The 26,580-nt window shown below is 35.3% G+C and overlaps 2 protein-coding genes and 2 non-coding genes across 5 annotated transcripts; 1 reads left to right on the top strand and 3 right to left on the bottom strand.

Annotated features, from left to right (window-relative positions):
- Window positions 1–1,589: 1,589 nt before the first annotated feature.
- LOC105165250 (protease Do-like 2, chloroplastic) lies at window positions 1,590–14,863 on the bottom strand. Of its 2 annotated transcripts, none has more exons than XM_088881810.1 (21): window positions 14,572–14,861; window positions 13,503–13,679; window positions 12,822–12,872; window positions 12,669–12,742; window positions 12,471–12,534; window positions 11,959–12,003; window positions 11,161–11,268; window positions 10,453–10,530; window positions 9,727–9,793; window positions 9,503–9,561; window positions 9,171–9,270; window positions 5,606–5,685; window positions 4,513–4,569; window positions 3,590–3,693; window positions 3,135–3,222; window positions 2,954–3,039; window positions 2,821–2,845; window positions 2,672–2,743; window positions 2,360–2,410; window positions 2,219–2,279; window positions 1,590–2,141 (listed from the first exon to the last, which is right to left on the bottom strand). In XM_088881810.1, the coding sequence occupies exons 1-21, from the start codon at window positions 14,770–14,772 to the stop codon at window positions 1,891–1,893; spliced, it is 1,899 nt and encodes a 632-aa protein (XP_088737936.1). In that variant the 5' UTR covers window positions 14,773–14,861; the 3' UTR covers window positions 1,590–1,890. The 2 variants fall into 2 exon arrangements, 1 of the variants encoding a protein (XP_088737936.1); XR_016065975.1 differs by having other exon boundaries at window positions 2,105–2,141; window positions 2,360–2,415; window positions 14,572–14,863.
- Window positions 14,864–21,762: 6,899 nt separating this feature from the next.
- On the top strand, window positions 21,763–23,816 carry LOC105165251 (plant/protein). The gene is made up of 2 exons (XM_011084203.3): window positions 21,763–22,176; window positions 23,383–23,816. The coding sequence occupies exons 1-2, from the start codon at window positions 21,916–21,918 to the stop codon at window positions 23,641–23,643; spliced, it is 522 nt and encodes a 173-aa protein (XP_011082505.1). The 5' UTR covers window positions 21,763–21,915; the 3' UTR covers window positions 23,644–23,816.
- Window positions 23,817–24,396: 580 nt separating this feature from the next.
- Window positions 24,397–24,468, bottom strand: TRNAP-AGG (transfer RNA proline (anticodon AGG)). Its single transcript has one exon. It is a non-coding gene; the product is annotated as a tRNA-Pro (tRNA).
- Window positions 24,469–24,842: 374 nt separating this feature from the next.
- On the bottom strand, window positions 24,843–24,914 carry TRNAP-AGG (transfer RNA proline (anticodon AGG)). Its single transcript has one exon. It is a non-coding gene; the product is annotated as a tRNA-Pro (tRNA).
- Window positions 24,915–26,580: the final 1,666 nt, after the last annotated feature.

Genomic DNA, 26,580 nt, shown 5'->3' with positions numbered 1-26,580 from the left:
CAACCTGAGTGAAGAAGAATCCGGTAACAGCCCAGATGGCGGAAATGCCATATCAGGGCCTGGAGCTGCCACTACATCAGGGTTAGGTGGGCTAGGACTTGAGGGTATGATGGGAACTGATGATTCAGTTGGAGAAAGCTCAGAGCCAGCAGGTGAAGGAAATAGAGGAGTAATATCTGGAGAGAGTGCTGGTGGTGGAGATGAAGGAGAAATAGGATCAGGTAGCAATGCAGGTGCAGCAGAAATAGTAGAAGCTGGCAGGTTGGCTAGTGATGATGAAATTGCCATAAAGATGGATAAAAGAACAATCAAGAATGGGGTTATAGAGTATGCCATTAATGATAAGGGTATCAATGCTCTGCTATTTTTTTCTTTTTTTTTGTGACAAAAACAATAGCTTTAAAGGGTACTGAAATAAATGCAGTTATTTTGACAGAGAGATGAATGAGTGAATGATTAGAGACCGGAGTGATATCATGACGAGGGTGGGTTGGGGTGGGGGTTGGGGGGCGGGGGAATGAATAGGTGGCAGGGTGTGATTGGGCGGCACACTGAGGAAACAGCTAAAGATGTTGAGCAAAGGGACAAGAATTGATAAATGGAATTTGTTCTGGAAACACATGAAGGGTGAACAGAGTGATGCTGTCTTTTTCCTAAATGGCTGTTTGCTACCATTCACGAGCCCGTGAAATTCTTGTGTATGAAAAGAGCACATTAGTATTAATCAAATTCGTGCATAGGACAAATCGCCTTTCAGATTAGAATTTTGGGAGGGTTTTGGGCTCTCTCTCTCTAGCCTTTTACTTGGTTTTGTATTAGTTTTCTGTCTCTCTCTCTCTCTCTAGCCTTTTACTTGGTTTTGTATTAGTTTTCTGTCTCTGTCTCTCTCTCTCTATAGCTTAGGTTCAAACTTGGAATCGAAGGGATCGAATTCAACAAATTGGACGCACTAATGATTTGACAAAGGGAAAGAGCAGAAAAAAGTAATGTAACATGTTGTATTATAGATAATAACACCTAAGACACCTGATCGAAGAATTTGTTGCTAGAATTCTTACAGGGAAAGACATCTGTGAGGTTCTAAAGTTTGGGGTCGTGGAGAGAGATTTCCAGACAATTTTTGAAGGCTGTGATTTGAGCCGCAAATGAACGTCGTTCTACTAGGAAATCCTTAATTGGGCCAAGATAAAAGCACATCAAGTCCAACTAAGAATTACTGGAAGACTCTATTGGGCGGGAGTCGACAGATGGGAATTGACCGAGGCCGGACGGCAAACTGGTCTGACGGCCGTATCAGGTTGTACTTTTGTGTCGGGTCCGGGCGACAGACTAAGCCGAGTTGAGTGTAACGATGTGTTCTGTTGGGTTGAGCCCAGGCCCTAGCACAAGCGAGACAATAAACCCAATTCCAGCAACTAATTTCTTATCCACTTCACTGCAGTACTTCAATCATAGTTTTGTTTCTTTTTCGTTTCGGCTCCAAAACTGCTAGCCTTTTTCCATCTCTGAAATATCCCAACTTGGAAATTCAGAGTCACTGTTGCTTTATCTTATTTGAAGACTGAATTTAATCGCCCTAGGCAACCCAATTTCTATTTCAAATGACGTCTTATTCCCTTCTATATATCAGATATAAATTAAATCCAGTATTCTACTACACCTAGTATTACAAGTCTCCAGCACAATTCAGAATAATAAGGAGAAAAAAGAAGCCTAATGTTCTCAGAAATGGTTAAGAGAGACAGATTACAGCACATGAGAGAATACCTTGGACTCTACAAGAATTATTTCTGACCTAAGAGTGAAAAAGATCTTCGGGAAAAACAATAGGAATGTTACATAAAAAATACGAATGCAGGCAAAAAAGCAACTATTGTAATGTGTGACCACTTATGCCCAAAGAAGCCCATCATATCCAAACTCCGAATTTGAAACAGGACTATCACCAAATTGATGCTGATCCATAGCTCCTTCATTCTGTAATATAGAGTTGACGTATGGCTCCAAAAGATCAGAAGATCTTTCAGATCTAATTCCATAGCCTTTGAGTATGCTGGTTGATGCAGCCAATGCTGATTCCCTCTCCAATACAACCAAAAAGTTGTCATCGAACTCAAACACCAAGTATTTGTCCTTGCAAGCTGATCAAATGCAACACTTTGTTAGTGCTAGAACTATTCAGGTTAAGAGAAATGAACAAGATATCCTTAGAACTTACAATCAACCAGATGAGCCAGGTGGTGAATATTTCTAATCCAAGTGCCATTTAACTTCAAGACCTGTTACAGAATTCTTTTGAGCTTCATAATGATAAACTTGAAGCATGGAAGGATTTCAAACTTGGATACTTTTGACTTGCCTGCTCATTGCTCATATCTTCATATCCAATGTTTTCTTCATTTGCTAATACCTGTGCTTAATACAAAGTCATAAAAAGTGAGCAAAAGCGCATGAAGTGGCAATATGAAGAGTTTTTATACTTGTTTCTTTTATGGGGAGCAGCTCACTATAATGCTCCAGTAAAATGTCTTGGCTCTACTTGCAAACTTATGTTTGGGAGATCCTTACAAGTAATGGGGGTATTCACACTCTATGCAACTCAATCAGACAATTTATAGAATGAAATTTTGAGGAGATGCCAGTTTTAGAGGGCATATAATCTTGTACATACCTGTGATAGGATCACAATCTGTTCCCCTTTGAACTTTGCCATAGAGTACCGAGCTTTGGCCAACAATTTCAACTGATCATAAGGAGAAACTATCAGCGCGATGATCTTGTGAAGGTCGCTGAGAGAATGAATGAAGAAAAAAAACTTACCCCGATGCTATCTTCACATTCTTCCCTATCAAATAGACAGATTGGGTCACATTTAGTATTAGAATCACCAGAATATATAAGCACACTAAACTGAAGACAGAGTAAGTCAAATAAATGAATAAATCTAACATACTCTATCAGAGGTTCTGAAAGAGGGGTAAACACCAAACCAGCAACTATTAAGTATGATGGCTGACCACCTTCAATATGATAAGGAACCTTCAAGAAAGTATAAGAAGAGTAAATAGCGAAGTTTTAACTCATATTCTGAAAAGGAAACTGTCAATTCCTACAAGAAAATACTTTTAGTTTACCAAATGTACTCGCGGATTCAAAACAACTTGAACTTCCATAAATTGCCCTCCCCTAATTATGCCAATGTTTGCTACGCCACCAGTAAATCTGACATTAAGCATCAGTTTTGGACAAAGTATCAGCTTACAAGAAAACCAAATGCATTTGTAGGTCTTTAATTCAGACATTACAAGGTGCTACATTTTTCAAATTAATACTACTACACAAATTGTGAAGTATCAGAATGACAGAAAAAGGTGTGAATTCTCAAATTGACTTCGTAGAGATGTGACGCAATGAGCCAATTGTATTCTTTGAACAGAATCCAGGCTAACTAAGAAATAATCAGTAAGTATTCAGATGGACAACACTATGGGATGTAGGTTATGCAGAAAATGACCAATAAAACAGTATTCAGATGACTCCACAATGAGATCAATGTGAAATCCAGTTTTTTTGTCAATGTAACTTTTACTTTTGACTGATAAGATAGCGAAATGCAATCCGCTCTGTTGATCGAAAAGGTACCATCCCTTCACACCCAACACGAACATTGTCAAAGCTTACAATGACATCCCCCTGGAAGGCAATTAAAGAACCAATTATTTGGTGTACACCAGTGTCTTTGACAATGTTTACTACTGCAAAAAAAAGTAGAAAAGTATACCTTTGCTATATTTAGAAACACCGGAACATGCAAAATCAGTGTCAATAAGATGGCACAACACAATAAAGAAACATTATCAGCCTAACCAAGTAATTGGATTTGTTAGTTTCGATATTGTTTTAAATTCCAGTACAAAGTCACAGAAAGGGTTTTCAATTAAAAAACTGCCTACACTAAAGATTTATTTTGCCGTTCACTATAGAACCTGATTTTTAGCAACAGGTCAAATTTCTAGTGAAACTTCACATAAATCGTGAACAATAAGAATGACAACTGGTGCATATTCCACCGCCCACTGAAGAAAATTTAGCATTTCTTCCAGCCTTCTGCAAATAAATAATCTACTTTTCTACAGATAGATGGTTCTCACTAGTAAGCACTTGTAAACTACTTAGAATTTTCTTCCACTTCTGCTGGCAAATGTAATTGAGGAATAAAAGGACCAAAACAGTATTGGATAGGATTTTACGATCACCATGGAACAGAAGAATGATGAACACATATAGAAAGGACAAGAAATTAATGGTAACTGAATAAATGCATGTTTTAGCATTTGGCAGCGGCAAAGTCACCAGATCAAGTATTAGAACTAGATTGAGACAGTCATGGAAAGTATGAAAAAGAAAACGAAGAACTGAGTTAAGGACATATCAAGGAAAGTCATTATCTGAGGTCAGAACCCAAAGCAGGAAAAATCAAAGAACTCACTGAACTTTATGAAGTAGACTTACCTCCTTCAACGCACTAGTGGCATGGGAAGTTGGCTCAACTTTCCTCACAAGTACACCCTGCAGAGACAAACAGATTGTGAATATATAAGGTCAGAGTTGAACCAGACCAAGGAGATATTAAAAGCAAATCAGCAGTCCAGCTGATTGTTAATGATTTGGCAGTGAAAAGAACATGTTCTAGCAGGTTTCACCACAAGAAAAATATAAAAATCTAATAATTAATATATAGTTCAAACCCCAATTTATTTTCTTCTTCTGAGTTCAAACTAGTCAAACTCTTTTTTACGAATACTGGTGATAACAAGGTTAGGTACCTTAATTTGCTATATGGACATGAGATCTGATTCGCATTGGTGGATGCAGGGATCACGGCAAACACTATAGGACGTTAGCATTCACTTCCTCTGATCAATGTTTACATCGATTCTGCAGTCTAAGTGCCAACTTTAACTCATTTTCATTCACTAAGTCCAGGATTATGTTACAATGTAGATTTGGAAACAGTTATCATGAAAAGCTTAGTTAATTTTCCTTGTGTTATTAATAAAGGCAACCAGTTTTTGGGTAAAGTGCACTTGGACTGTGGATTTGGCCTTGCACCTACACATGCACATGACTTCATCACTGAGAAGTTTGTTCAGAGCCAGAGGACAAATTTCTTATTTTGATTGGCCAATCATGTTCCAGGTAGATCTCTTTGCTATCTGGAAGCATTTGGTAGACAAGTCGAGTTCGCTTTGTCGACCCAATGATAAATAATTGCTATCGAAAAAAGGTGTTTAACTATCTGCTTCTTCTGATAATTCGTCCAAGAGCATCATAATGATTCCAAAGCAACTCACTCCATTTTGCTCTCTCCTGCTCATAATTTCTACAGCCAAACTGCCTTCAGTGTCCCAGATATAAGTCCCTTTCAGAAGTTTGAAATAAATAATAGATCTCTTAGCATGTAAGTAATATGACACCCTAACTTAACTCCAAAGGATTTAAGAACTTGAGGTTCGGAATAACATAGTCTGCAGCCTTTATGTCAAACAACATTAGCATAAACTGTAAACATTCAGCCAGAGCCAGTGGGGAAAAGGAGAGAAACCTCATTAGTTGGCACTTTTAAGCAAGTCCTCAGAGCTGGATTCTCCAATTTCTGCAACAGCACTCCAAGACAAGGGAAACCTGAGAGTTTATGGAAAGACATCCGTCAACAAGCTTCCATAATTAGGAGAAAGAATATCTTCAGGTTTTACCAAATGTTCACCATACCAAAGAAACAGTTTATTGTATTACAAGATTATATATATTAAAGAAATTAAAATGAGACTACAATTGCATGTCTGCTTTAGGTGTGGCACCTCATCACTGAGCAACAGGTATACCTATTAATGGGTGGGCAACACCCAAACTCAAACCCATTAAAATAGCTATTACTTAGACCCAGACCCATACCCATTAAATAAATATTTTGGGTAGGGGTTTAGACCCTGAGTATCCGTGGGTATGGGTAAACTTTATCCCGAAATGCATATTTATTCATCAATTTAAAAGAGTTGAATTTGTAAACTTTTGCTAAATCAATAAATTAGATTTACTTGACATCTAAAGTTTTTTAAATTTTGTAAATATTTATGTTAGAGTTTAGATAAGTGAAGGGAAAAACAAAAGACGAACATTTATTCTCTTAGTTTGATGATATAACCTCCACCTATTTATATAGGTGAATTACATATGTGTATAACATAAAAATAAGGAAATATCTCCAAAATCGATCATACAGATATCACAAGAATCACTAAGATTTTGCTGTTATTCTCTTGTGATTTTACAATTATTTGGAGAATCAATTCATGATTCTCAACACTCCCCCTCAAGTTGGACATGGAGATCTTGATTGTAATATTCAACTTGGACAATGTAAGTGAAAACTTTTCTTTCAGTGTGAAGCCAGGGGAGGTCACTGGAGGTCAAGGCGTCGTCATGCCATGCACACACATCCACAGTAGACATCATGTCACATGACTATTTTAGGTGCAAAGCACCAGTAGAAAGACACTTAGCCCATAGAAGCAAGGTCGATCAGACAGACAAACAAATTAGGTGTAGAACACCGACAGGAGTAGAAAAGTTAGTTAAGAATGAGAGCGGAACGACAAACAATTTAGGTGTAGACCACCCGCAAGGCTTGGTGGAGCCAGTTTGCCTACATAGCACAAGCAATTTTAGCGCAGCAGTTAGGGTTCCAGGCGGTAGCGCGCAACTAGGTTTCAGCAGGCTCTCTTTTTTTTTTTTTTTGAGAAACCCGCTCTGATACCATGTCAGAGTTTTGGATAAGTGAAGAGAAACAAAAGACGAACATTTACGTGGTTTGGTCATATGACCTACCTCCAAGAGACGAATGCCCAAAGGGCTAAATCATATTATTCTCTCTTAGTTTGGTGATATAACCTCCACCTATTTATATAAGTGAATTACATATGTGTATAACATAAAAATAAGGACATATCTTCAAAATCAAATATAGATATCACAAGAATCAATAAGATTTTGTTGTGTTTTTGTTGTGATTTTACAGTTATTTGTAGAATCAATTCATGAATCTCAACAATTTATTTATATTTTTTTTATTTATTGATGATTTAACAAAATTTTTCATATTTATTATTATAGTGACAACTCCAAATTAAGTTTCTGAGAAATTAATTTGAACATAACGTGATAATTTAGAAAATGAAAAAATATTAAGAAATTTAAATTAGTTAAGTTGTTCGAATTTGAATTGTAAAAAATATCAAATGAAAGTGGAAAGTTAAAAGTAATTGATTATAACAGTCTATTATTTAACAAACCCAAGATAATTATTTAAATTTCAGATATGGTCAATTTGTACGGGCTGAAAATTTGAACAACTTTTATTTTATCAACCAAAAGCTCATAAAATATTTTTAATAAATTAATCTAGTAACATGATCTCATGATATCATAACAAACACAAAACTGATTCATTCTTTTTTGGAAATTTTATTGTTTGAATTTGATGTATATTTAAAATGAAATTTTAATTTTACAGACTTACTATGAAGAAAGTAATAAAAAATTTATTGGGTAAGATCCAAATGGGACCCGGTTGTTTTGGGTATCCACCTAGACTCAATGCGTATTCTATGGGTAGGGTCCGGATTGGGTATATAAATAACTATAATGGGTATTCATTAGGTATGGGTCCGGGGAGGGTAATACCCGTGCATTGACAAGCCTAGCTACAGGAAGATCTTGTACTGGAGGAAATTAACCAAGTGCAAGTCTAGAAAACCAATAAACTATGAAGACAACTCAGACTTTTTCACATCCCATGAGGTCGAAGTAAGATTATGACTAGTGCAACCTCTATCTATTTGGTTCACTACATGACCAGGTTGGTTAGGTGAGAATGAATCTAATGGACAGTATAAAGAGAGAAACAACATAACACAAGGACAAGTGAGAAACTTGCTGTTTTATGCAAAGGGACATGAGGAAGGCATAAAAGCTAGCGATCCATAGGAAAGCAAAGATGTTGTACTTTATGAGAGAATCTGACATGATGACAGAGAAGGAAATGGACCACTACTCCATGTGTGACATCGGGAGCATGGTACTGCTTCTAATCCTTGCAAAGTAGAACCCTATTGATGGACTGGTATTTTATCAGTTTCAATGGTGCCCATATCAAGAATTCAGTCATGAGGATGTGAATTCAAAGAAGTACTAGCTCTTATCTGCAGCTTAGTGAGGCTGAATATTCTGTGCTGGAGGAACTAGCGAATTCCCTGTTAGTTTTCAGGGACAGCCAGCAATCATATTGAATGAGATTTGCATTTGTTTCATGTGTCCTTTCTGTTTCTTTGCAACCCCTAAATCTTGAATGCTAGCCAAGAGCTGGAGCATTGGCTCATTGCCTCTGTGCGGAGCTCATATCCTCATCCAGGCACTATTAGATCAAAGACAACTTGTCTCCTGCAATATAAACAGGCCCATTTCTAATTCTCATGACTTACAAACTTGATGGAGCCATTAGCTGAAAGAGAAAAGATGGGCTGTCAACTACATGTACCAACCTAGCAGTTCAGGAAAATCTATGCTGTGTCTTAATGCTAGTCATAGGAGCGGGTCACCAGAATTAATTTAACAAGTATCAGATTTCTTTAAAGATGAGCACACCATATATCAAGCAGATGAGTAGAATTAAGCAGCTAACATTCACAATGTCTACAACAATATATGATAACTTCAACATACAGATTACAGGGAGCTACAGCAAGAATTTGGTTTTTATAGGTATTTAATAATTTTAGGATATTTTAAGGAGTTCCACAAAGTTGTTATCCTTTTATCTTCATTGGTTCCTTCTGAATATCTTGCATGCCAATTGAATCTCTCAAGATTGAACATTGTACCAAGTGAATCCCACAACCCCTCCTGGCATATCGGAGTTTAGTTTGTCTAAAACTGTTATATCAGCCTATTAGTTTTGCATTCCTACGCATAGTGATAGCAAGAATACATTGTTATTTATTCCAAAATGTCCAAACACAATAATTGATTATGCCAATATCAGACTATCAGAGTAACTCTTATAATTTGGTTGTCCAGAATGCAATAATTGCTCCATAAGGAGGAAGCCTCACCAGTGTATTTCCCATTTCTCTCATAGTCTTCAAGAAAATGAGACACAACTGTTGTTGGAATTACATAGCCAATATTCTCAACATCATCAGATCTGTATACCTAAACGAAAGATTTTCTGAGAATATGATATTTATAAGGAGCTGACGATAAGTGACAGGAAAAACATCTGATCTTAAAATTAGGACCACAGAACAGTTTAGTGGAAAAGATAACAGAAATCAGAAGGCATGTGACTTGCAAAAATGCAGCATGACAAAAGATTATTCCCATAAAAAGATCTAATATCTAAAAAATAATTTACTTAACATTCAAATATAATTAGAGACCCTACCTGAAATGCCACTCCAATGCACTCTCCTTGGTCATTAAATGCAGGACCACCACTATTACCTAAAATATGATTAGCATAAGCAATAGCAGAATATAGCATAGGAATAAAATACAACTTAGAGATATGTATTAATACTATTATCAATTAGCAAATAGAAAAATATGGCTAACTGGAGCATCAACAAATAGTTACACATAGAGCAGAACAATCCTAGTTATACTGACCAGGATTTATTGCAGCATCGATTTGAATACCAAGCAACTCCGAAGATCCATGAGCATATGATGTCACCTGATAGTTTATGACAAGTTTTTGCCATTATGCATACCAAGGATTAGGTGTTCTATTGTTACTCTTTCCTATCTATGTTAGTTCATTTACATAAACAAGAAGTTTATCATGCAGCTATTTAAATATGTGGATTCGATACATGATACAGGTCAACACTTGGATTCAGAAAGCAAACAAACTGTATTTATATGTGGCAACAAGTCAGACTTGCTCAACCCTGGTGCTTTATTAGAGAAAGAAAGGTGTTTTGCATTTCACTGGAGATCTCTGATAATGGTGTGGAGAACTTTAGGAGCTACTTGAATAATAGTTAAAATTCTTTTCTGAGTCATACACAATTCCATGATAATATTTTTCACATCTGGTTCTTTGGAATTACACAATTCTTCCACAATTTTCTAACTCCCCCCTAAGTGATAGATGAGACTCTGCTTCATTTTTTGTCCAAATAATAAAATTGCTACATAACAAAATTCAAAGTCCATTAGCAAAAATTTCTCTATTAAATTCAAAATGCTTTATCCAAGAAAATGATGAATTACACATCGACACTACACTTGCAGTTACCATCCAGCAGTCCACGTCCTCAAAATCTTTGATTGACAGCCTGTTTCATATTTCTTTTGTATTAAGTATGAGAGCTTGATAGGTGAACGAACCTCAATTCTTGATACCACACCCTTAGACACAGATATGGTTTCTCCTCCAAGTGGATATCCCACAACAGTCACTGCATCCTGCAAGTTTCATGGGGGAAAAAGCATAGGAACAAGTAAGAAATTTGGGATTATGTTTGTCACATCAGAATCGGATAAACAGAACAGGCGCTATTTGATAAGCATTGTCCAATGCATCCAGGTAGTTGTATGAAAATCATATATTTGTAAAAGCTGGCACTGAATTGATAAAGCAGATAAAAGTATCAAGCATAGAACACCGAAAACAAGAATATATAGAAGATTTACAGACAGAAATATCGGCACCTTATGCAATGCACTTAAATGGTTTGATCATAAAATATAAGCAGGTCCAGTACACATTATAGTCAACTCAATTCATCTTTAAGTGTCCAAAACTGTACCACCACAGTCCCAATATGGCATCCAGCCAAGTACCTTTAATTTTCTCACTCGAATTCCAACTATAAAGCTTTGATCTAGATTTGTATGCTTTGTCAACTAAAATATGACTGGTGTAAGATGCCAAGTAAGCAGTTCCTCCAATACCACAATTATGATGCAGATAGCATGAAAGGGAAAAGGCACAGAACAAGAGACTTGGTCTTCAGGATAAAAAGAGATTATCCCATGTGTAAGGAAAAAGCACGAGCTATCAGTTGGAAAACAGAGAAAGATGAATCAAGTGACCTGCAAGTTAGGCAAGTGTCCAAGTTGAAGAGGCTCGGCTCCTTCCCAGAATTCCTTGCTTTCAACAGAAAGCAGAGCTATGTCACATTCTACGCCTCTCGCTAGAACCTGTAATAAAATCACTGAGTACAGGGTAAGCTTCAATATCAAAGTTCCAGTTGAGTTTCCCCTTCCCCACCTGGGTACCAACAAAAATATAAATTAAATAAAAACAAAAAATAATTATGGCACATATAAATGAGAAAAGCTCTGTTTTAAACAATTTTTAGTATTGGCAAAAAGTTCTCCATTTCTATATATTCAGTACTCAAATACTACATTTTAAAATGGAGATATCCTTTAAAAGGTGTTAGTAATCATAATAAAACTGAAAACTTATAAAAGCTTTAATCCAGAATCATCAACTGTATCATCCATGAATGCAGTTTCAGGATGCTAGACTTAAAAAAACAGGGAACTAGGTGAAAAGATTCAGAGTAAACAATTGTTTGAGCCTTCATTAAGGTGAACTGCAGAAATAGACTAAGCACTTGTCTAGTCACTCCCCTCCCTTTTGTTTCTTTGTATATCACTTGGTCACTTTGAGAATGTTTGGTTAAACCAAGGACCTCGAGTAGACTAGTATATTGGTAATAATACAAAGATTTGTGTTTGTGGTAGCCAGCGGCTGCAGTGGTAATTATTAAATATCCTTGATGCCTTTGGCTAACTTGGAATAGGGTACGTAATGTGGATTCTATTGCTTATGTTTCAGTTGTATTGTTACGCAAAAAAGGTTAGATTTGTGACATGACATACCTTGGCAACATATTTCGTATCATCCCCTCTTCTCTTCACTTTGACCTGCAATCATGAAAATCACCTGAAGTTGACAAATTGCATGAATGAAGATATGAAAAGAAGATGGATTTGATAGGATTTGAGTAATACACGGGTCTTGACACCTAGAATAGTAGAATTTAAATAAATTAGGGCAAGAATACACACCAAAGTTACTAAAAGTATGGATCTTTAGGAAAATATGCATCTACCTAGAAAAGCATGTATATCAACTAATTTGCTTAATCCACTGTATCATGTATCAAGCAAAGATTCCATCAAGAAGCAATCTCTATTCAATAATGACAAATGTATATAGAGCTGATTGGTATTAAGATTCACCATCAGAATTGACATGTTGCAATCTGAATGAATGAAACCCTGATGCTGGAATGAGTAATCTCCCTCTCACTAGTATCATGCTTCTCAAGTAAGCAACATTTTCATAAGCAAGCCAAATGTGTGGCAGGGAAAGAGCTTCACGCTTTTACCTGTGTATCGTGTTCAACACAGTGTGCATTTGTCAAAAGCTTCCCCTGGCCAATCATAAAGGCACTGCAATAAAAAGGTTATCAAGCTGAATTTAGAAGGGGAATTAAAATTAAGAATGCATTTCTGAGATGCATTCTTATTTTGAGTTCTATTTAAAAAAAAAAAAAATAGAAAAAAACAGAGAGATGCAGACCCACCTTCCAGTACTTGTATACTGTCTTTGCTTCTGCCAAGGAAGGGAATAATCTGGCGCAGTGTGAGTACAGTAAACCTAAATGAAGAGGAAAAAGGTAATCAGAAAGAATTCACAATTCATTAGATATATAAGAATAAAAATTATAGATATGCACCTTTACAACAGCATTAAGGAAAGCAGCATCTTGGAGATTACCTGTCTCTACCTGACATAAGATAATTGATTAGACTTAAGGTAGTGAGCCAATGAACCTCAGCCAAAAAGGCCCCAGCCAATGGTACTAACTGGTAATTGCCACAACAAGAAGAACAACTGTAGTTATGCGAGGAAGATGAACATGAAACCACAGATTGTTTCTAATCAAATTGTGCTTGTTAGAAACAAAACTCAACACTAACAATGTCATAGAGAAGATCAAAAGCCAACATAATCGACAGATACAATTTGGTTAGTACCACACAACAATATACCAAAGGTACTAGTAGACACATAGTCACTATTTTCTCTGTATAGCTGAAACGAACAAGTGTCCCTAACTATGATGTGAAAGATTTTGAAACTGTTTGGAGAACCAGATAGCTAATATTGTGTTCCAATAAGACGTTCACACCATCACTCCATTGCTATAGGCAGGCAAGTTATAAAACAGCATCTGCCAGATCTTATGCCTCGAATTAACAAGTTACTTTGGAAACTGCTGATTATCAGTCTCCTCAGGTTTACACTCGACCAAAATGAAACAGAATACTTTAATCACATAGCAAGTATATAGAACGCAAGAGCCTATTCAGTTCATTGGTTAAGGACTGCATAATCTGTTTCTAGGCCTATTCACCTGCTGTTTTGTCGAGTCAACCAGAAGTCCTTTATTCGCTTTCCTTTGTAAGCCAGATGACTTGTATGATGTCAACTGGGATCGTCCAGTTTTGTTCCATGTACTTCTTCCATCTGCATTTGATAAAGAACTCCCGTCTCTTGATATTGATGGAAACTTCTGTAGAACTGCTTCTTTCTGCAGTCAATTGCAAGATATAAAGGGGCTTCACTGGCGCATAGTAATCTTTTTCTTTGAGTAGGTTGTACCAGGACTATCCTCTTCAAATAAAATGAGTATTTATAAGGACCTCAAAACTTATACTATGACTGGGCTCTTTCAGGAGCCAGATACAAAAGTGCTTGGCATAATTTCCAAAACAATATATTTAATAAATAGTTAAATACATAATAGCATTTGTGTCTTTCCAATAAAGTAGAGATCAATAACACCGTCCATTTTTGCCCCTATAGTTTTTCCTTCCATCATCAAGATTCCAGAAATCCATGAATACAATGCGCATTCAAGAAGCAAATACTTCTCATTCAAAACAATACACATTAAATGAAATTAAACACCACAGGCAAGATATAGGAGTTAGATCCTACATCAATATAAAGTTCTCTGTCATATCAATTGATAATATCAGAGTCATCCATTGCTCCTCTGGATGGTGAAGCTAGCATTGCAGTGTTCGCCACAACCAGGACCTTATGCAAAGCTAGCCAGCACAGGTCCCTGGGTGCAGAACATGATGCATCGTTATGATCCTAATAGTCGCCATCATTATTACTCCATACTGTGTCACAAGTACAGTATGGAAAGCAGTTAGCTCAATTATGAAGAAATAGGATGGGACAGAAACCAGAGTTTCGGAATGTGAATGAAATCAATGTCTCTGTCTCCTCTAATTCTCCCTAGTTTCTCTCAGCTTCCCTGCCCTCTTCTCCCTCAAATTCCTCTCAATTTCTCATTATTTCAGCTCGATTCTACGATTCTGAACATACTAATGTTGATTTATATGCTTATGAACTCTACCGATTTATCTCAAGCTCATATCATGATGGTTAAGATTATGGCATTAGTGTACCTCTGCGGATTTACTCAGCGATTTCTTCGGTTTTCCTTTAACCGGATTTTGATTCACATCCTTACTGGATTTTGAAGCACTTAATAGATAAGGTCTTCGTGATGCGCAGAAGAGGCGATTGGATGATAGAGAGTGACTGGAAGTGGCGCAACCGGGGGAAACGAGGGCGGAGAACCAGCTGTTTGCGGCTGCGACTGACATCCTAAACCGGCGTTGTGTGTTGGGCAATGGCTAGAGAGAGAGAGAGAGAGAAAGAGACTAATTATTATTGGGTTATATGATGTGTTTCCTTATCCTTTTCGGCAACGAATAAAAATATTTTGATTAGAGCACTCCCTTTTTGGCGCCTACTCCAAAAGAGTATTTAATATTCTTTTTTTATTAAAATGTGGAATTTTGGGCAAGTTAAAATACAGTTTAATTCATTTTTAGGATGTTTTATTTTATTTTATTTAATGGAGATACATAGAGAAATATAAAAATTGAATAGGTATATTTTAAAAATAATATTTACGTTGAATTTATTTTTTAAGATAATTAAAAATAGTTTGAAATGTATGTGGTATGTTCGATTTTGTTCTTCGGAGGATAATTTAAAATTTATTATCAAATTATATATATATAGAGAGAGATAGTTTCATTTGTAGGTGGAATTAATTTTGTATAGTATTGTAATTATATTTGTATGAAAAGTTATTTACTGTTTCTTTACTTATTTTTTCAAAATCATAATTTTGTATTTAATTAATAATAATTGTTGTGATAATAGGTGACCAAAAAGCTCATGAGATTGATTGGTTTGTAATCTATTTAAGTAATATTTTTTCACTTCGTAACATTGAATTAAATGAATAAGAGTAAGTATTTGCCTGGCCTTACCTTATTGTTCTTTTGTATTTTTCATATATTGCAACAAAGCTCAGAAATCATCAATTAATAAAAACTGCAAAATCAACTTTTGAGGATTTGATCTGAAATGTTCCAAGTCGAGAAAATCTAAGAATGAGCATCAAGGGTCCCTATAATACACGGACAGTCCAAAAAATTACTCGGTGCAGTATCGGACACGTGTCGGATACAGCATTAGCATGTCCGAAAATATAAAATAAGATACTCCACAGACATGCCTATTGCATTGTTCGACACATTTTGAATTTTTTTATAATTGGATTATCTTTAAAAAAAATTATGGTTGATACAAAAGAAAAAGAATTAATTCACCCATCTCAAACTAAAAGTTTTGGAATGAAATCACTAAAAGATTTGAGAGATAGTCATGATGATTTAACTAATTTGGATATATTAGAATTTTTTTATTGCATATATTTTTGAAGTCACGTTTGGCTAAAGAATTTAGATGTAAGACACGCTGATGTTATGTTTTATATTGATATTTTTCATATTGCATGTTTTAATTTTATGAGAAATTGAGAACATATATAATAAAAAATATATTATACGTAGTCGTGTCAGTGGCGTGCCATGTCCTAATTCTTTTAAACTTTTCGTATAGCTGTGTCCGTGTCCATGTATCATAGAGAGTTCTAACGAGACTTGCACTGAATATTATGTTCATATGATGAGTGTCGTATTTCATCGACATAAGACATATGAAGTCTATACGATTTTAGTAGATGGTTGGCAAATGTTATCAAACCCAAAACATCTTTATGTTTTCCTCATCAATCTTAGGAGATTGATTCTTGGAAAGCTTAATCCGTGTCTCATTAGAAGGAACTCCCATTTCGAGTTTTCCATCTTGAACCTATTCAAGACTTTTTCGATATACGAAGCTTGGGTTATTTCTAATATCTTTCTAGATCTAGCTCTATGATCTTGATGCCAAGGATGTAGAACACATTACTGAAATCCTTCATGAAGAAGTGAGTAGAAAGCCATATTTTCCTGTCAACCAAAATCTTGACATCATTCCTAATGACCACGCTATCATTCACGTAAAGCACAAAGAACCTAACTAAGCTACCACTGACCTTCTTGTATACACAAGGGTCAAACTCGTTCTTGACAAAATCGTAACTCTTTATTACTTCGTCAAAACAAATATTCCAACTTCAGGAAGCCTGTTTTAGTCCATAAATGGACCTATGGAGACAACAAACCTTTTGCTCTTCTCCTATTGGATATGAAACTCACAAGTTGATCCATATAGATCTCTTGTTTAACGGAATATTGTTTTCACATCTATTTGTTATATCTCATAGTCATAATATGCTGATATGGAAAATATAATACGAATAGACTTGGTTATTACCACAGGCTAATAAGTTTTCTCAAAATTTACATCGGATCTCAGAGTACAACCCTGGCCCTGAAGGTAGTTACCTGGCCATCGTTTCAAAACTTTTGCTTGTAAACGCATTTTCACCCTATGGGCTTCAACCCTTTAGGTGGGTCTACCAAGGTCCTTACCTTGTTGGGCTCATGGAGTCCATCTCGAATCTCATGGCCTCAAGCCATTTTTCTGAATCGATGTCAAACATCGCTTCTTTGTAAGTGTTTGGATCATTATCCAATTAACAGGTCACCAATAAACCATATCTCTTAGGCGGTTGAGATGCTCTGGTTGAGCTCCAGATAATTGGAATATTTTCAGTGGGAACCATAGGTAGAAGATAACACAACTGTTGCCTTAGACATTGCTTCACTTGATTCCTCAGGTGGAAAATCCTTTTTCAAGAGCACTGAATTTCTCAAAATAAACAACTTTTGTTATGAGGGATCATAAAAATAATATCCCGCAGTTTTTTTTAATATTTGATGAACCTAAATACAGTTTGTTTTCCACTAGTCTTTTGACGTATGTGTGATTTTCCCATATGCTAAGGTATTTATAGGAAGTAGGCTTGCTATGCCATATCTGATTTGGTATCTTAGCCATAGTCTTAGATAGTGTCATGTTCAATAACTCAGCCGTCGTCTCAAGAGCGTAACAAGGATAGTGGCAACTCTGTGAAGCTCATTATAGATCAAACCATGTCCAACGGGGATTATGAATCAATAGTGGCATTCCAAAAGGAATCCACCGAGAGGGAATTCCGTTCTCTTTTAGATAATACAACAATGCTCCAATCATGTACTCACCACCTTAATCCGATCGAAAAGCTGAGATCTTGCGGCCAATTTGGTTCTACTTCAAGTGTTAATTCTTTGAACTTTTCAAAGGCAGCAAACTTGTACTTCATCAAGTAAACATAACCTTACCTTGAGTGATCATCAGTAAAGGTTATGAAGTAAGTGGACTCACCTTTTGGCTTGAGTATTAAATGCCTCGCAAACATCTGAATTGATCAAATCCAACATATCACTAGCAAGCCTATTTTATACTAAAAAGAGTTTCTTATCATTTTACCTTTCAGACAAGACTTGCAAGCTCATAGGTTGTCCAAATCGTCTATTTCTAAATTTTTAAGTCCACCAACTTTCTTTCCTATCCTAAGAGATGTGACTTAGCCTTGCATGCTAGACCTGCGAGTTTTCTTGATTATCTAACTTGCGTTTATTTTGAATTGTCATAATCATATTATGTTGTGGGGCTATATAGAGGTCATTATTAGTTTACCTGGCCCGTGTGAAGAACCATTCTTCAACAGATAAAAATATATTTGATTGATTGAAATTCATAACCTTCTTTGTTCAAAACAGAAATAGAAACGATGTTTTCAACCATGCTAGGTACATAATAATATTCCTCCAAATTAGTCCAAACATGATCACTAACTATGTGAGTGAAAGTTGCATGCAATTAAAGTAAAGGGTAAAGAAACATTCTAGGTAAACATGTTACATGCTCATTGATAATTCCCCCTTAAATATTTTTTCCAAGCTCAAAGTGAGAAGGTGGGCCCCTTTTGAGCAATCCAACAAGTTTGATCCTGCGGGCCATGAGCAAGGTAGCTTATAGTTCATCTATTCTTTACTAACTTGGCAAGGTCATAAATGAGCCTAATCTAGAAGGATAACTTGGCAAACAATAAGGATGACATGTCACATGATAAGACACATCATAATAGAAAATCTCCAACAAACTCCTCATGGATTAATGAAAATTGACCTAGATGTAGCAGGTAAAATGGAATCCGCAGAAATTGAGCTTACTGGGCAAGACTCATTTAAAAGTCACTTTAGGGCGCCTTTCCACCTGCCTGTTTATAATGGCATCACTGACCATGCTGAGCACCTTCATAAATTTGAGAATGCAGTCCTGCTACATACGTATACTAATGGTATTAATGTAGCATATATCTTACTACACTAAGTGACTCTTCCCAACAGTAATTCGAGCCCCTACTCGTCAGTATTATATTTTCGGTTCAACTCATCTCATAGAGCTTTTGCAGTGTAAGAGTCGCAACAATAGACATCGAAGACATATTTAACAGTGCTGACAAAATAGCTCCTCTGCCAATTTGATCCCGCTTAATCCACTATTTGATCTCTGTAATTTTGGGATCGATTTAAGTTGGTTTAGATCTAGTTACCTGAATCACTGTCAAAAGCCCTTTCGTCGTCAACCATATTTTCATTCATTATTGCCAGTATTTGAAAATTTTACCCAAAAACTTATCCTGCAGATTGGAGAAGTCGACTTTTGATGTGATCGGAATAGCAACAAAAATAGTCTCGATCATTTAATACTCGGAGAATAAATTATAGATTTTAAATCACAAACTCTGAGTTCAAAACAACAGTTTAAAACTGTTTAAGTTCCAGCAAATTCGATTTTTTCAAAATTGTATAATTTCTTCAAGATTGCTGGGAAAGTTGCATAAATAATTTAAATTTCATTTTGAAATTGACAATCAGAGATATTAATAAGTTTTAAAACCAAAATACAAATACCTACGTTGGAACAAAATAATAGTTTCAACATTAGATATGTTATTTTATGATAAAATTAAAGGATAACTTACAATGAGAGTTGTATCGTAACAACTCTAGGTCCAATAGAAATTGCACACTAATCGAATCGCAGAATATCTACTTGCCTTGAAGAAGTTATGCGTTCCGTCCAGAACTGCACCGGGTATTATGCAATTCTTTCCAGGATAAGATGGTTGTCGTTTGTTCAGTATTGTACTTATACTGACAAACACCTCGAACAACATTCAGTAGTCGTTTTACTGAAACTTAGTGCTCAAAACTTGGAGTTTTGAGAAAGAAGTCGTGATGAGTGTCGAGACCGCAAAAAATAATTCATACGAATACTTTTATAGAAGTGGGAGTAGGGTCAATTCCTTAGGGATTGACTTCAAGTCGATTCCTTCAAAAGTAAAAAAATAATGGGGGAATTTTGATTATGAAGAGAATTAAAAAAAAAAAACTAAATTAGACTAGGGAGATAATGAAATTAAAAGGGATAAATATAAGAGAACTTTTTCGATTAAGATCGGGCTCATGCTTGATTCTATTGGTTGATCATTTATGCAAATATGACACTCATATAAATAAATAAACCAGTATGGTCATTGATACGATCTAATGATCTCACATTTACTTACCTTTTCGTCAGGCAAGGTACGACCATGGGTTAGATCCCTAATCAATGAACAACCCTAGAGTCCACAAGATTTAATCTATCAACAACATTAAGAATTAGAAAGACCTGATTCTAACTAACAAATTTCTACGAAAACTCATGTAATTTAGATCATGCATTCCCCATAACATAATTAACTACTGTGACATAGCTACTAATTATTGAACTAAACAAACAATTACACGGATTTGCAAAGTTCAATTAGCAACGCAAACTTTTTTTATAATGAACAAGTGACCACATTATTCATAAATCAGATGTTTGCAGTAAGAGTGCAGAGAATAGCATAAATACTTATTTTAACGAGAGGAGTAAGCATAAATTAGATCTTACAACATTTAGGAATCAAGAAATCACCTTAAATTTAACCAGAAAAGAAAAATCCTAGCCTAACATGCTAATGGAATAAATAAATGGAATTCTATTAGCAAATAGGTAATATATTAAAACTAAAAAGAATTCAAAAGATAGAATGATGGATAGAATAATGGATGTCTCATGGTTTTGAGATGTCTTCCTATTTATATTATAAGCATCCTACAAATCTAGACATAGAATATGATTAGGTACATAATTGACTCTAAAAAGTTAACAAAGCATTCTTTGCATCAACCAAATATCCCAAAGAATTTTTTCTAAAATCATAGAGCAATCATCCCCTTTTCTTCAGCATAAACCGCATCTTTCCTCTTTTTTTTTTTCAGAGTGTGACCGCAACACTAAGCATAGGCGCATCTAGTCAGATCATCAAATCTGTCACAATTTACTCTTTCTTTCCTTAAATGCTTTCAAATGTTGTTTTCAGCTCAAATTTGCCATCTTTATTCCTTATCAAATATTTTGAGCTGAAAATGCAATAAATTGATGTGATTAGGAGTATTTTAGCTAAAAAAGAAGGTTTAATCATCATCAAAATATGGTAAATTATACACTTATCAAGCCGAGAGAGCAAGAGATGAGAGAAGATGATTCGTTTTGTGTGCTTTGAGAATGAGGGAGGATTAGCCTTTTATAAGCACTCCCCTTTACAACAACCATCATTATAGCATTTAATCTCTAGCAGAAACCGTCAGTAATGGCTAGAAATGGTTGGTCTGTTACTGAATAGTCGGTCAAAGTTTTAAATGCAATTTTAAATTATTTTGACTAAAAACGACTGATTTTGTTCATATTCAATTAAATTCAAATATTTCTGTTGTAAAAAGATACATCCTAAGGCATACATTCGCATTCGAATCCGGGCCCGAGACAGGTCAGGCCGGGCGGCGCGCGGGTGGGACAACTAATGATCACTCAAGTTTCTATAACATTTTAAACACACGTTGGACTTGAACTTAATGCAAAGAGTTTATTTTGGTTATAAACTTCTAACGTGGGATACACTTGAGTGTAAAAACACTCATCCCCACATCCATCTTATAATATATATCAAAGGGGCTTTGATCTTCCATCATCTTTCTAGGTGGAATATCACATCTCTCAATTTTTCAATTCTAATTTATATATTTTAACATGTACTTTTATTCAAATTACAACAGCAATCTCTTATTTAATAATAATAATAGTAATAATAGTAATAATAATAATATAGTAGGAAGAATTTGAAATATTGCCACAGGACAACGGTGTCGTTTCGGTCGAGATGTTCTGCCCCAGTCCTCATACTTATCCAGTACGCTCAGCAGGCCGTTGAGCTGATCTCTTACTTCCACCCAGATTTCCCGCCATTTATACAACTCTCGACCTTGATCATAAGAGGAACGGGGCAAAAGTTCCAAACACTGAAAATGGGAACTCTACACTTCAATTTCCCGGCATTCGTTAACCCAATCAGCAATCAAACTAGTATGCACAGATTCGCAAAGATTGAATCGCCAAAACCTAATTTTCAATTTTGGCGCTATCACAAAATTGGCGTTAGAATTTCCAAATTCTCCAGAAAATATTTTTACTCGAATTCTCAGAGCGATGGCGTAGAAGATCAGCAGAGTTCCATTCAAGAGCTAAGGGTTCCGACCCATTGGTTGGAGCCTTCAAGAGCCTCAGAGGTAGTTCCTTTTTCGTTTGGCTTTTGTTGTTTACTTTATGCTGTCCGCTGCTTAATTTCTAGCTCAACAAGGCAATCAGAGTCGTGTTATGAACTCGAATGAAATGTATTTCCTCATGTGAAGTCATGTTTTTAGCATCGAACATAAATCCATAGTGCTACAAGGAAACCCCTAACATTAGTTCGTGCTATGCTTTGTAAGACTTGTTATGTAATGTTGAACAAGTGTTATTATTCCACACATGTTATCCAATTACTTAGAAAGCAAAAGTAAAGATGTGATGTTCAAAAACGACGCAATGCAAGTACCGTGGTGGTACTTCGATTAGCTCCCGGTGTTAGTGTTACCAGTGATCTAGCATCATCTTTACTTTTCAGCTGGTGATTGCGCATTTTAAATAATTATCATGATTTTTTTGGTGTTTTTACTTATTTTGTGTTTTCTGGGCATGTAAGTTTTCATTTGAATATGTGATGAAGTACATAGTTCTTCAATTGGAATAATGGACATCTGGAGTTGGCAGCTTTGGGTACTCTTTGCTGACTCCATGTGAGTTTTTACTATCTAGAGCAGCCACAAGTTGGTATCCAGCTACTTGTTCAACTATATTTAGCTGTATGTGTAATGTGACATGCCCTGTATATAAATATATCCTATTATGGGATTTGTTATGATTAATGCGACATTTGGAGTTGGCAGCTTTGTGTCATACCCCGTCTGTGTACGATTTGATAATGAAGCTGGTTGAACGCACAAGTTAAGAACATCGTGCTTATTTAACTCTTTTTGAGGTGTGTGTAACGTTACCTGGACTCCTTGACATTTAACTCATGATGCTTCTTTGTCATGGCTAATGTCGAATTATTACTCATTTAATATACACTTGTATGCATATAATGGGTCTGTACATAGTGCACAAGAAAACCTGTATAAAATTGAAAACACATATTTTGCAGTGAAAACCGAAAATGAAAACATAAACAAACAGGCCAAAAAACTATAACTTGTTGCAGCTGTGATGATTGAGGTTTAATAATCCCTCCTCTCTAAGATTTCCAAATTACTGTTATGATAGCCATTCTACAGTAAAGTTCCCCACATTTTTGAGGTTCCTTTTGGGAATCAGCTCTCACTGAAGGTTGCCCTCTCAGAGCTTCAGTTTCATAAGGAACAACTTATAACTCATTTTCAGTGTTCTGTATGCAGGAAGCAGAGTGGCTCAGAGTAACACTTCACAAATGGTTGGACGATGAGTACTGCCCAGAGGCCACTAATGTAGAAATAAGCAGAGTTGCTGCTGCTTCGTTCTACAAATCACTGGTGGAAAAAAGAGCTGAGTTGGGGGAGATTCTGCTAAAAATGGCTGTTGAGTTGGAGTCTATATCCTACCAAGAAAGCTTTCATGGAGCATTCTCCTCAGCGAACGCAGCAGTGAATCTTATTGTTGAACGGATATTGCAGGAGTAATTGCACAAGACAAAGGTTCAGCCCTTATCCTGCAGCTTTTATCATTTCTTATTTTCGAGTAAATTAACATATAGTAGACTAGTTCTTATTTTCAAGTGGATGTATCTGATTTTTTATCAGCGATTTATGATGCCCCCGTAATTTCCAATAGATTAAAACTTTATCTAATAGAACTTAGGTGTCAACTTTGGTAGCATTATCTTTATGACATAGTATGTGTAAAAAATTGCAATAGTAAACTAGTCGTTGCTTTTTTCTATGGGAGTCTAAACTGACGAAGTCACTGTTTTGGGATGTTAGAGATTTATAAGCTTAGTGGTTTAGAATGTCTCTAAGGAAGTGAAGGTGGGTTGGTCTATTGCTAGTGGAAGAGAGTGCAGGCTGCCTTCAAAATTCAAATGTCAATATATTACATAAGGCTGGGATAGTGGGTATTGGGTACTGCTGAGATTGAGGTGTCCAACTCAAAACTATATATGCTATTAATTTGCCAAAGTCGTCCTTATTTGATGAATGCGAATTTCAGCCCAATTTTACCGGATTAAGTGAGTGGAATTTGGACCGGTCTTTTTTGGTCGAAATTGGGCAAAGGAGAGGAAATTGTAAATCAATTAATTTTAAATTTTCTAATGATAAATTTATTTATTTACTCGAAAAGACAAGGTAAAAATGTTAGAAAGAATATTGACTGAGGGAGAAAGTGAAGTTGAGCTTTGCAAAATTGTAAATTATTTTACAAAGAAAACAGTAATGGGGGCATTCCGAGAATTGAACTCGGGACCTCTCGCACCCTAAGCGAGAATCATACCACTAGACCAAATGCCCTCGTTGGGTCCCATGATTATGATGGATATCCTTAATCTTGTCAGCAAAAAGTTGGGATGCTGGGATATGCGAAACTGCCGAGAATGAGGTATTCAAAAATATATGTGGTAAATTGCTAATGTGCCAAAATTATCCTTATCTGATGTACGCCAAACTATAACGATTGTTCCAGACTGAGTGCAGCTTGGGCTATCTTTCTGTTCCAAATTGTGTATAGGGAAAGAAAATGTAAAGTAGAAAAAATTATGAAATAAAATTATTTATTCACTTTCACTGACGAAGAAGTTAAAATGATAGGAACAAATTGATGGTCGGAGTAAGTGAACTTGAGTTTTGCAAAAATTGTACATTATTTTGCAAAACATAATAGCAATGGGGCATTCCGAGAATTGAACTCGGGACCTCTCGCACCCTAAGCGAGAATCATACCACTAGACCAAATGCCCTCTTTGGATCCCATAAATTTGAGCAAGAAAATAGAATGGTGTGTTCTGAGAATTGATCTCCCACCCTAAGCGAGAATCATGCCACTAAACCAAATGCCCTCGCTGGTCCCATGCATATTATGGAGAATCCAAACACGATATATTGAAGATATGTTGCAATAACTTCTTTTTTATGGTGAAATAAATTGTAAAAAATAAATAAATTTAAATAGTAAAAGTTGGGAGCATTTTCAAACAAAATTTAGAAGTAAAAAAAAAAAACTTGAAATTGAAGTATTTAGAATAATAATTTAATATTTATTATATAATATGTATATATGAATGCATACACCTTTTGATATTCCTTTTCAATGTCCATTATGTTATACTCTTTTGTATCCCCCATGATGATTTTAATTATAATAGTTATGGTGTATTTTGTAACCACAATTTTGATGGTCTATAAATAACACCATATATTTCATTTGTAGAAGAAGCTTTAGAGAGAATAAGAAAGTGATTTGGAGAAGAATACATATATTGTTTTCTTTATATTCTATTAGGAGTGATAAGTCAATATATTTAGAATTTCTCTAAATTTATAACATGTTATCAGCACAACGTTACGCTCGATCAAGGTAGAATGTTTTTCTAGTATAATTTTTATTCTTTGTTTGTTTTATCTCTACAATATCATAATTTTTATTCTTGATGATTTAATAATAAAATATGAGTAATTATATTTTATATATGTCAATGTCTCCTAAACTAGACATATATAAATAATAAAAAAAAAAGTTCTATTATATTTGATATTGCCTCCAGAAGTAGGCATACAATTCTTGATTTCATCCCCTAAAGTGGATGTGATATTACCTCCAGAAGTAGGCATGCAATTCTTGATTTCATCCCCTGAAGTGGATGTGATATTGCCTCCAAAAGTGGGCATACAATTATTGATTCTATCCCCTGGAGTGGATGTGTTTTATAAAATTTCATTGCTTCCTGAAATAAGTAATGAGTTAAAATCATCTCCAGTAGTAGGTGAAATATTTTGGACCAATTATGTGCAATATCATCCCTGATGCCATGTTAAGTATAATGTTTGATTTTCTCACAACCTAAAGTATTTTGAGATAATGGCTTGATCAAGAAGCTCGACGCTTCTTCGCTTATTTAGTTGATTCATGATAATTTTTTTTTATATCATAGTATAACTATTGTTATTAAAATATGACTAACTTGAAGTTAATTTAATTAACTTACTTTACCTACATAGTTTTCTTTTATAGGCCCATGTAGGTATTTTGCTTGTTTTATTAGTATATTTATATGCAATAAAATTTATTTGTTAAGAAAACAACTTTGACATGAATACCATTTAATTGCCATTTGTAACATTATAAGATTTAAGCCAAACTTAAATATATTTAATTTCATGTATGCATGCATGCCATAATAATTCAAATTAATTACATGGTAACTTATATTTTACTTAATGTTAGTAATGTTTTATGTCATTTTTACTTTACATCATGTGTTATACATTTTATTTTATTTATATGTATATGTTGAATATTATGCTAAAAGTGCATATTAACTTATTGTAGCTTAATGACCAATCTCACAAAATTGAATTTTGTTGCTCTTGATGTTTCTGGAAAAAATTATCGATCGTGGGTTCTTG

Source organism: Sesamum indicum, linkage group LG6 (assembly GCF_026168435.1).
Source record: "Sesamum indicum cultivar Baizhima isolate 11 linkage group LG6, ASM2616843v1, whole genome shotgun sequence".
Taxonomy (NCBI): Eukaryota; Viridiplantae; Streptophyta; class Magnoliopsida; order Lamiales; family Pedaliaceae; genus Sesamum; species Sesamum indicum.
This window is presented reverse-complemented; position numbering and strand designations above follow the sequence as displayed.

What these genes read in the sequence shown, in the direction of transcription:
- LOC105165250 (XM_088881810.1), bottom strand. Translation starts at nt 14,772, where the DNA reads ATGTCAGTCGCAGCCGCAAACAGCTGGTTCTCCGCCCTCGTTTCCCCC. An exon ending in GTGTTGAACACGATACACAG is followed by an intron (nt 12,004 to 12,470) that starts GTAAAAGCGTGA and finishes TCATGATTGCAG; the next exon opens with GTCAAAGTGAAGAGAAGAGG. An exon ending in GTGTGGTATCAAGAATTGAG is followed by an intron (nt 9,794 to 10,452) that starts GTTCGTTCACCT and finishes ATAAACTATCAG; the next exon opens with GTGACATCATATGCTCATGG.
- LOC105165251 (XM_011084203.3), top strand. Translation starts at nt 21,916, where the DNA reads ATGGGAACTCTACACTTCAATTTCCCGGCATTCGTTAACCCAATCAGC. An exon ending in AGCCTTCAAGAGCCTCAGAG is followed by an intron (nt 22,177 to 23,382) that starts GTAGTTCCTTTT and finishes TTCTGTATGCAG; the next exon opens with GAAGCAGAGTGGCTCAGAGT.